Source organism: Coptis chinensis, chromosome 2 (genome assembly GCF_015680905.1).
Source record: "Coptis chinensis isolate HL-2020 chromosome 2, ASM1568090v1, whole genome shotgun sequence".
NCBI classification, from domain to species: Eukaryota; Viridiplantae; Streptophyta; class Magnoliopsida; order Ranunculales; family Ranunculaceae; genus Coptis; species Coptis chinensis.
In genome coordinates, this window is record NC_141457.1 from 76,190,697 (window position 1) to 76,201,936 (window position 11,240).

At 32.5% G+C, this 11,240-nt stretch overlaps 2 protein-coding genes across 3 annotated transcripts; one reads left to right on the forward strand and one right to left on the reverse strand.

Annotated features, from left to right (window-relative positions):
* Window positions 1–375: 375 nt before the first annotated feature.
* On the reverse strand, window positions 376–984 carry LOC147517892 (chitinase CLP-like). The gene has a single exon (XM_086593743.1). The coding sequence runs from the start codon at window positions 982–984 to the stop codon at window positions 376–378; it is 609 nt and encodes a 202-aa protein (XP_086449869.1).
* A 4,791-nt stretch (window positions 985–5,775) lies between these two features.
* On the forward strand, window positions 5,776–10,682 carry LOC147517893 (signal peptidase complex subunit 3B-like). Of its 2 annotated transcripts, XM_086589942.1 has the most exons (6): window positions 5,776–5,950; window positions 6,057–6,104; window positions 6,950–7,012; window positions 9,455–9,508; window positions 10,195–10,281; window positions 10,385–10,682. In XM_086589942.1, the coding sequence occupies exons 1-6, from the start codon at window positions 5,825–5,827 to the stop codon at window positions 10,508–10,510; spliced, it is 504 nt and encodes a 167-aa protein (XP_086446068.1). In that variant the 5' UTR covers window positions 5,776–5,824; the 3' UTR covers window positions 10,511–10,682. The 2 variants fall into 2 exon arrangements, with proteins under 2 accessions (XP_086446068.1, XP_086446069.1); XM_086589943.1 differs by lacking the exon at window positions 9,455–9,508 and having other exon boundaries at window positions 5,780–5,950.
* The last annotated feature ends 558 nt before the right edge of the window (window positions 10,683–11,240 follow it).

Genomic DNA, 11,240 nt, shown 5'->3' on the forward strand with positions numbered 1-11,240 from the left:
AAGATAAACCACTGGGATAAGGATAACCATCTGATATGGGATGAGTGTAGGACTCTATCCTATCTGATATTAGATGAGTATAGGACTCTATCATGTCTGATATTAGATGAGTATAGGACTCTATCATATCCAATATTGAGGAGGTGGGAGAACTCTATAAATAGACCCCCCACCCCTCACATATTCATCATCCCAAAAACAACAAGAAAAGCTCTCTCTCCTTTAATGGTGGCCTCCAACATTTTCTATTTATAGAGTTCTCCCACCTCCTCAATATTGGATAGGATAGAGTCCTATACTCATCTAATATCAGATAGGATAGAGTCCTACACTCATCCCATATCAGATGGTTATCCTTATCCCAGTGGTTTATCTTTATCCTGGTGGGAGTTTATCCAGCCTTATTTCCAACATTAACTTTATCAATGGTGTATAGGAGAGAATGCTTGTCACATCAAAATTCGTATTGGGCATCATATAATAGGGCCCCTCTCCAAAAAAGAGCACCCCTGGTGCTGCACCATTGCTAGGCAAACAAATCGCAAATTGACGTTTCACTTCAAGATCAGGTGAAGTAAATCGCATTGGAAGAGAAACTGATGATCTAGCAGAAAACCCAGCCATACCAGAAGAATTATATGGAAGAGATTTGAAAAAATAATTTGGAGCACATGACACATATACCTGATTGAAGTTGATACCTGTGGTCGGAATCCGACCATTTGTCCAAAAAATAATGAGATCCTTGTAAGTTAACTCAGTTAAGGCACACATTTTGGCGATTGGATTCACAGGAGTAACAACGCAGTTGCACTGATTTTTACCAGTGTCATTGAAGGAAGGACAGAGTGAAGAAGGGTAAGATTGAGCATTAATGCATGCATGAAATGAACAAGGAACACGAGCGTACTTTTCAGGACAATGGTACCACAAAAAATTCCCACCAATGTCTATAACATATTGGTCGTAGAAGTTTAGTGTCATAATGTAAAGAGAAGTTGTTGTGTCTTTGGTGATGGGTGCCACCAAGGTATGTGGTTGAGCTGAAACACATACAAGTGAAGTAAGAGACAGAGTATAGTACAAAATATCATGATATGAGTATTTATCGATATTCAATTTCTGGATATCTATCATAGATATATCATTTTTTTTTTTGGGATATTTGATATTGTTTCACATGCAAATATCGTGGATATATCTAAAATATCGACAAATATCATAGATATTGTGGATATTTCTTAATATATCATGATACATTATTTATATTTATTTGAAATATAATGGTAAATATTAAATAAAATTGTTATATATACAAAATATCACCAAATATCTTCAAATATCACAAAATATCTCCAAATATCATAAATATCACAAATATTGTCGAAATATCACCGATATTTGCAGTCGTATATATTTCTGAACATATTGTGATATTTATATATCTTTTTTTGAAATCTAGATAGATATCTCCAAATATCGCGATATATCGGGATATTTTGTAATATTAGACAGAATATAGATGATTAGATGATTATCAGAAGAAGAAGAAAAAGCTTCATTATTTGAAATTGTGTTGTTTTCAGATTTGAGATTAGTGGATTCACAGTGTAATAGTGTTGACTTAAATGTACGAGCTAATCGATCTATAAGAATTTTAAGCACTGACTATGGGTTGACCTTGAAATCAGAATTGGATTGCATGTGTAATTATATTGAAAGAAGATAATATTAATCATTAATATATTCAAAGAAGATCATCATACGCATTAACTTGACCTTACGTACGTCGATACGAATAAGAATACCCTCATTACTTCATATAGGTCAGATCTACAAAGGTTATCTACTATCTATATACTAAAACAGAGACCTTTAAAGGAGGATTTTCTCTCCCCTATGTGGCACTCTAATATGAGAGTTAGATTTTTCTCTATCCTATGTGGCACTATAATATGAAATATAGTATTTTCTAATAGCCTACAATCCTACCTACATTGAACCTCTTTGGAGAGTTTGAATGTATTTCTAATTCTTATATTTGGAGTTCTTTGGAGAGTTTGAGTGTATTTCTAATTCTTATATTTGGAGAGTTTGAGTGTATTATCAATTCTTATATATTTGATAAAATAAAAAAAAAAAATTGCTAAAAAATAGGTGATTTGTAGAATGTAATTTCATATTACGAATCAAACACTTTTATTGTTCTAATTTTTATATATTTGATCAAATAAAAAAATTGCTAAAAAATAAGTGATTTGTAGAAACTAATTCCATATTACAAATCATACAATTTTAGTGTCTATGAGACTATGATAAAACACCTAATTTATTTGAATATATCTTTAACACGTAACAATTATACTAAAAATAACATCACAAAATATATAATAGAAAATAAAAAAAAAAATAATAACGACAAAGCAATAACAAGCATTAAACTAATCTTAAAAATTAATTAATAGAAAATCGGAATATGGATACAACTACATTAAACTAACCTCAAAGAATAATTAACAAAAAATCAAAACTTGGATGCAAATACATCAAACTAACATTAAAAAATAATTGTCATAAAATCAGAAACTGGATGCAAATACATTGAGCTAACCCTCAAAGATTAAATTAACAGAAAATCGGAAATTGAATACAACTGCATTGAACTAACCTCAAAGAAAAATTAATTATAAATTAGAAACATAATGCAAATGCGTGGAACTAATCTTAAAAAATAATTAACGGGAAATCGGAAACTATATGCAAATACAACTTTATCAAATAATAAACGAGAAATCAGAAACTGGATGCAAATACATTAAATTAATCTCACGTAATAATTAACGGAAATCAAAAACTGGATGCAAATGCATCGAATCGACCTATGAAGAACAATTAATTAACAGAAAATTGGAAATTGGATGCAAATGTATTAAACTAACCAAAAAAAATAATTAACGATAAATCAGAAACTGGATGCAACGGCATTGAATTGATCTCAAAAAATAAATAACGAGAATTGCAAATTGGATGCAACTGCATTAAACTAACATCAAAATATAAATAACGGAAAATCAGAAACTGGATGCAAATGCATTGAACTAACCTCAAAACATAGTTGGGTTATATGTTGTGGGAATGTCTCGATAAATATAGTTTTGTATTTAAAATGGTGTTTATCTTATCTCTTTTCGTATTCAAGTAGCTTCAATATATATGAACTTCGTTTTATTAGGCAATCTCACAAAACATCAATCAAACTTCTATTATTAAACAACAAAATGAAGTTGAAGGATTTTATCAAATGCAAGTTTTTTTTTTTAATGGAGAGTGAGGTTTTCACGTTATAAGAAATTTGGTTTAGTGATAAATATAATATTAATATATAATAGTTATGCATATTTGCAAATATTTTTCAGAATAATTAATATAACAACACCCGTTCGTAGATAATCTTTGAAGATCGATTTCATATAGTGAGTCATGCATAATTTAAAAAATAATTAATTGGAAATCGAAAACTGAATAATCTTCAATGATCCCACATAGTAAATTAAGCATAATTTACTTTTTATATCATGTTTGCAATGACACTACAGATGGATCAGTAGAACTTGGTATTACACACCACATTAGATAATTATAAGGAAATCGAAAACTGGATTCAAATACATAACTGAGCTCAAAGAGTAATTAACAGGAAATTAGAAACTTTATACAAATTGCATTAAACTAACGACAGAGAATAATTAATGGGAAATTAGAAATAATCTCAAAGACTAATTAACGAAACATTGAAAAATAGATGAAACCGCACTGAACTAACCTTAATGAATAATTAATGGGAAATTATAAATTTGATGTAACTGCATTGAACTAACCTCAAAAAATAATTAATGGGAAATCGGAAACTTGATGCAAATGCATTGAACTAATCTCAAAAAACAATTAACATAAAATCGGAAATCGGATGCAACTGCATTGAACTAACCTCAAAGAATAATTAACGGAAAACCAAAAATTGGATGTAATTGCATTAAACTAAAATCAGAGATTAACTAACGGAAAATAAAAAATTGGATGCAAATGCATTGAAATAACCTCAAAAAATAGTTAACTAGAAATCGGTCGGATGTAATCGCATCGCGATCGACCTCAAAGCATAAATGTCCACTTTTTTAGCCTTCTCACATGAATAATTACGAGTAATTAAGAACCCAAAACGAAAGTGAATTTATAAAAACAGACCCTTACATATATGTAAAATGTATAGAAATTGTAAACTATCGAACTAACCTAGAAAAACAATTAATAGGAAATCAGAAACTGGATACAGATGTATTAAACTAACCTCAAAGAGTAATTAACGAGAGATTGGAACATGGATGCAAATACAATGAACTAATCTCAAAGACTAATTAACGAAACATCGAAAATTGGATGCAACTGTACTGAATTAACCTTAATGAATAACTAACTGGAAATCATAAAGTGAATACAATTGCACTGAACTAACCTCAAATAATAATTAACAAAAAATTGAAAACTTGATGCAACTGCATTGAACTAGCCTTAAAGAATAATTAATGAAAAATTAGAAACTGGATGCAACGTACTACATTAAACTAATCTCAAAGAATATATAATTAATGAAAAATCAAAAACTTGATGCAAATGCATTGAACTAATAACCCTAAAACATATTTGTATTATATGTAGAGAGAATAAATGTCTCGACAAATATAGTTTTGCATTTTAAATAGTATTTATTATAATTTTTTTTATTGTGATTGAGAATGTCTTGCTATTCAAACAGCTTCAATATTATTTTGGCCACATTGGACATTCTCACAAAACTTTAATCAAACTTATATTATTAAACCTAACAATAAAAAGAAGTCGATGAGTTTTATCAAAGTTTGGTGCTTCCTTTTTATAGAGAATGGTGCAAGAAATTTAAATGAGTAATTAATATAATTTTTATTTTTTTTATAGTTATGCATAGTTGCTAATATTTTTTAGAATAATTTAATATAATGACACCCGTTCATAGGACACGTTCATGTGATAAATCTTTTCAAATGAGAGTAGTGTATTTTTTGATGATATGAAAATAATCAATCTGTTTTAGTGATTTGTACACATTAGTACATAAGCTGAATGGTGATGATTTACAGCTAAATCACCATAAATCTAATAAAACTATTATACAAGCTAGATTAAGTTTAAGATAATTCTATTTGAAAATTATGGATTAATATTCTAGACCATAAAGTGAAAAGGTTATCTCAATTTAATTCCTTAGTTTCCAAGTACTTATACACCATAATCGCTGCTCATTAACATATTTCGGTTTATTTTCAATAAAAATATATTCTGATTCGAAAATTTGCCACAAAATCACTATAAATCTAAGAAAACTATTATACAAGCTAGACCGAGTTTAAGATAATTCTATTTAAAAATTACGGATTAATATCCTAAACCACAGAGTGAATATGCTATCTCAATTTGATCCCTTATTTTGATTTATTTTTAATAAAAATATATTCTGATTCGAAAATTTGTGTGAGACATTTTGTAAAGCTTTTTCAGCACACAAAATATTTAATAGATCCCGGGCGTATGCCCGGGTCCAAAATCTAGTTATCATTCTAATCAGGGGACAAACAATTCGGGGACAAATTCCTTCTAATCAGGATTCAGAATTAAAACTGGGCCCGGCCCAGTCCAGTCCAGTGACTCATGAGGTCACAGAGACAAAGTCAAAATTAGTCCAAGTCCATTTATTTTTTCTTCCTCACACAAACACAAGGAGAGAGAAAGAATGCATTCGTTTGGGTACAGAGCGAACGCGGTGCTAACATTTGCGGTGACAATACTTGCAATAATATGTGCGATTGCTTCTCTCTCTGATAATTTCAACAACCCTTCTCCAACAGCTCATGTTCAGGTGCATAATTGTAATTTCAAATCAATGCCCTAATTATATTTATTGAATATATATATATATATATCTGATTTTTGTTTTTTTTTTTTTTTTAATTTTATTTTGGCAGGTGTTAAACGTCAATTGGTTTCAAAAGCAACCCAATGGAGATGACGTGGTAAATTTTTCTATTTGTTTATTTACTGATGTGTATGAATTTTGTTAGTAAATTGAATCTAGGGTATTTGCTTACTTACTCATGTTTAGACATTTTTGGTGGTGGGAAAAAAAAATATCATTTACCTGGCTTGTTAGGGATCCCTAGTGGGATGGCGACGGTTGGTAGAATTAAGGAAGTTACTAGGATAGAAATTACCTTAGGGAAGCTTGTATCCATTTATTTGGTTGACGTATCACAGAATGTTAACTGGATAATTGCAGCTGGAAAAGTAATAAAGAAAAAAAATTAAATAAAAGACTTTGGATAGATTAGGCACAACACAAACTGAGTAAAGAGATTTGACCACCCTTCTTTTTTTGCCATATTTATAAACTGCGGCTTTAAGATATTGTTCTGCTTCTACATATTTTTTAGTATAAGACTAAGTAAATATCAGTCTAGCACTTTCTTTTGTATTCTAGAAATAGTTCCGCTAGTCATCTTTCTACTAACTATCTTGGAAAACTTGGTTAGTATGGTTGTTTTTGAGATTTTGGTGATGAAAGCTACCAATATTGTTCAATCATGTTGAGGCCACAACTTATGAAAATAGAAACATGTTTCAAGCCATACCCTTACAATAACTAAATGCCAAGATACCAGCATGGCTTAAATATGTAACTAAGTATGTTGATGATAATTTCTGTATCATATTATGCGATCTTCTTTTTCCCTGTCCACTTGTTATTGATTTCCTTGTCTTGTATATCGTAAATAGTTTAGTGCTTATTGCTGTCTTTGTTTGAATACCAAGTTACTTAAGTCTCTCATCTTCATCATTATTTTCTTTGCTGGGTATACAGGTCAGCTTGACGTTGAATGTGTCAGCAGACTTGCAGTCGATGTTCACATGGAACACGAAACAGGTAATCTGTTACTGGTCTATTATTTATGACCGTTTTTATTTATTTATTTATTTATTATTATTTTTTTATTACTATTACTATTACTATTACTATTTCATTGATAAAAACAAATACTAACTTTCTCATTTAGAGTTGTTGGACCATCAGTGGATAATGTTAGTACAGTACAAATAGGACAGAATTTGCACCCGTACCTTTGGAGTATAGGAAATTTATAAGATTTAAAGTTTAGAGCACAAAATGTTAAAATAGTGTTTGTATGAATCTCTAAGACCAAATCCTGACATCAGTGCAAAAGGGATCAGATAACAATGCCTGTTATAGCTTGAAAGATGTGTGAAGTACAGTAATCAGGAAAGAAAAGCTAATATCACTTTGTCTTATCGGATTCTGACATCAGTTATTTTTAAGGTGAAACCACTGATTTTGGCATTCCAGTTAAAGCTTTGAACTATGGCAAGTTTACAACATTTAAATCAAATTTAATTCTTTTTTGTGGTTGTTGGTTCACTATGTATAAGTATACATTAGAAGAGGATGACTAAGATCTATATAACGCACTGCCGTTTCTGTTAAACAATATATCTAGTCATCTACAGCTTATTGTTCCTAAAAAATAGGCTTTCTAAAAGCTAATATCACTTTGGCAACCTCTAAGTATCCAATTTTTTCTATAATTTTATAAAGTTCGGTTAGAAGTCGCCTTCTCAAACAAGTCTAAAGTTTACTTGCTTTACAGTTTTGGTCCTATACTTTTGGTTATATAGAACAGACTATAATGAAACTTTAATTTATGCTTCTTCACGTATATTTGGGCCTAACAAATAATTTAGCACATATGGAATAATTTAAACGTGCTAACATCCACTATACTATTGTTGTATATAAGGACATTTAAATACATTCTTATTTTATGTCAAAATGTTAATGCTTGATCACAATAAATATTTTAGATTCAAAGCAATCTCTTCGTTTTTAACTTTTTTTTCCTTTTACCTTTTCTGATGGTAGAAATATTATTGGAACACAATTTCACTATGCAAAAATAGAAGCTCACTGAGCAGCTATTCTTGCTATCTATTTTTTTTTTTTTTTTTTGGTCGGTAAAAGTGATATTCCATTAATTAAAGAAAAGTAGGCTGAGAAGGCCTACATTACAAGAGAACAACTGAAAAATAAATATTTACAAACGATAAAACAAATCATAAGAAGAAAAAAAACAAAAAAACCCTCACATGCACCGTCACCCCATGTCTAAAAACATAAGACGATCCCATCTAGCGACAAAATCCTCAAAGAAGCATCCTCTAAACTCTTTGAAGACTTTAGACCACTGAAATAACAAAACTTTTATCGAGAGAATTGTCTTCTTACGCGAAATAGAGATGCCATCAAAGTGACGACGGTTTCGCTCTTGCCAAATGCCCCACATGATCGCAAAAGGTAATAAGCTCCATATACGATTTCCAGAAGAAGAGAAAGGGCCATGACTCCAACCTTTAAGCAAATCCAATACCCGGCCCGGGCATACCCAAGTCATTCCAGACTCTAAAAGAAAAGCAGACCATATTTTCCAAGAAAAAGGACACCAAAGAAGTACATGATTCACAGACTCACCATCTTTTCTACACAACTGACAATAATTGACCAAACACATTTTCCGATGCCTAAGGTTATCAATGGTAAGGATGTGTTTCAAGGAAGCACACCATGCAAAAAAAGCAATCTTGGAGGGAATTTTGGACTTCCAAATTATAGTCCCAGGGAATTCAAAAATGGGGCTAGGACTATTAGCATTAGGCAACCAAGAAATGATAGAAAAATAAAAAAAACTTAACCGAGAAGATACCTTTATTGTTGGGACACCACACTCTTTTATCACCATTTTGTGCATTCGGGATAGTCACATCAAGCCTTGCCATCAGTGAAGCTAGGTCTCCAATTTCCCAATTATTCAAAGCCCTGCGCAGTTTGAAATTCCAAGATATGCCTCTCTCGGATCTAACCATACAATCAGAAATGGGTTTTCCTTTGACCTGGATAGACCAAACAACAAAGGAAAAGCAGAGGCTAAAGCCCCACCACCTGTCAAATGATCCTCCCAAAAAAGAATCTCATCTCCTGTTGCAAAACTGTATCGAATACCTCTTAAGAACAAAGGGAGCACCTTCAGAATTGCCCTCCACACTCCACACCCATAAGGTATGGAAACCGAACCACTCTCCCACCCAAAATGTCTCTCCCCAAATCGAGACACAACCACCTTCCTCCAAAGACTATTTCTCTCTTCCCCAAAACGCCACAACCACTTACCCACTCGCTATCTATTGTTACTGAGAGGCTATTCTATCTTTCTCTTTTCAGCAAGTAATGTGTTTACATATGTGGTTGTGTATAATTAATCACATTGGAACTTATTCTTCTCTAACTGTGATGCTGCAGGTTTTCGTGTTTTTAGCAGCTGAATATGAGACCCCACAGAATTCTTTGAATCAAGTAAGCTTTGGTGCATCCTAATCTGTACACGATGGAGCAAAACTTTATGATTTTTATCTTCTGTCTGGACCATCATTCTCTTTTTGCGCCCTTTGTCTAGGTCCGAATGTCCGATTAATGTTGTACTTAGAATAAGATGTGCCCGGGAGTCAGATTTCCACCTTCAGCTTTGTATGTGTGTGCTTTGTTTGGGTGGGGGTTGTTTCTTATAAGGTCTACAGGCTAAAATTATGTTAAGCTCTACCATTAAAATATTGGTTCTTATAGTATGGGCTTACTCCCTTGAATATGAATCTCAATTGGCGGGATTCGAAGTTGCTTGTAGGAAGCATAAAATTGTTTGTTTAAATATACTCATACGAATTTTACATATTGACCGAACGACCGCCTTCGCAACATCTGATGAAACATACCCGCTGATCTCTTCACTGTTTTTGTGTGTGTGTGGTGGTGGTGGGGGGTCTATAGGGGTAAAGTATTATGACAAGTTCTTGTAATATGGTGTTAGGGCCCTTAAATGTGACTCTTATTTGGCAGGAACCAAAGCTGTTTGTACAAGGCATAAAAATATGTACTCTGAGACTTTTGGTTATAGTACATGTATTAGTCTTACATATTGGCCTCTCAACGTCTCATGAAACATAGAGCTGATGTCTGTACTGAATTTTAACTTTGTTGTTGATTAGATTTCGCTTTGGGATGGAATAATACCAGCTAAAGAGCACGCAAAATTTGATATTCAGACTACCAACAAGTATCATTTTGCTGATCAGGTACATAAACTTAGCTTCATTTTCCTTCTAGAATTCCTATTGAAAAGTAAAAATCTGGCATGGGTTTTTATTTCGATTTTGGTTTTTTGTCTGACTTGTGCAGGGCGCTAACCTGCGAGGAAGAGAATTCAACTTGACACTGCACTGGCACGTCATGCCCAAGACTGGCAAGATGTTTGCTGACAAGATAGTCATGACTGGATATCATCTGCCAGACAGATACAGATGATGACTCGGGATCATCTTATGTTTTGTTTTTGTTCTTCATATTTGAGGAGACAGAATTTCAGCTCAAATGGAAAATTTAGTACAGACAATTTTTATCTGCCAAACCAATAGAGTTGACAAATTAATCAGAGCAGTAATTTATAGATAAACTTAATTAAATGTAATTTCAATCAGATTTTAGCTTATCCATGCGCCAAAAAACCCGCCCCCTACTGTTGCCAAAAAACCCGTCCGAGTGGAGTGCCGTACGAGTGTACGACTTCAGAGTAATCCAACGAACTCGTTATGACCAAATTTCGGGTGTTTTTTTTTTTTTTTTTTTTTTTTCTTAATTGTACCACATCGGCTCATGTGAACAATAGAATAGGTGGCGAGGGACAACCGCCGGGTGGGCACTCTCGTCCTGATATCGCTAAAGATAGAATAGGTGGGAAAGAAGAGTGAGGCAAATGATGTTACCGATGTCGGGAGGAGAGTGCCCACCCAGCGGATGTCACTCCCCTGCGCCACTTTTTAATTTTAAATTAACTGGTCAAAATTGTTCTTTCTCAATTATTTTTGCCCTTTTGGTACTCAAATTCACGCATATCTGTACGTGGTGGTTCAGGAATCAGGCTAAAGAAATAAAATAGGATAATTGGATTGGTAAAGGCAAAATAGACCAATATCGAATATACGCCTAAGTGAACTCTTGGACCTCAACTGGCATAGAGGTTGTTTTCGCTTAAATC

Coding starts and splice junctions, on each gene's coding strand:
- LOC147517892 (XM_086593743.1), bottom strand. CDS start 984: ATGACACTAAACTTCTACGACCAATATGTTATAGACATTGGTGGGAAT.
- LOC147517893 (XM_086589942.1), top strand. CDS start 5,825: ATGCATTCGTTTGGGTACAGAGCGAACGCGGTGCTAACATTTGCGGTG. Junction 7,013..9,454: donor TCACATGGAACACGAAACAG/GTAATCTGTTAC, acceptor GTGATGCTGCAG/GTTTTCGTGTTTTTAGCAGC. Junction 10,282..10,384: donor AGTATCATTTTGCTGATCAG/GTACATAAACTT, acceptor TGACTTGTGCAG/GGCGCTAACCTGCGAGGAAG.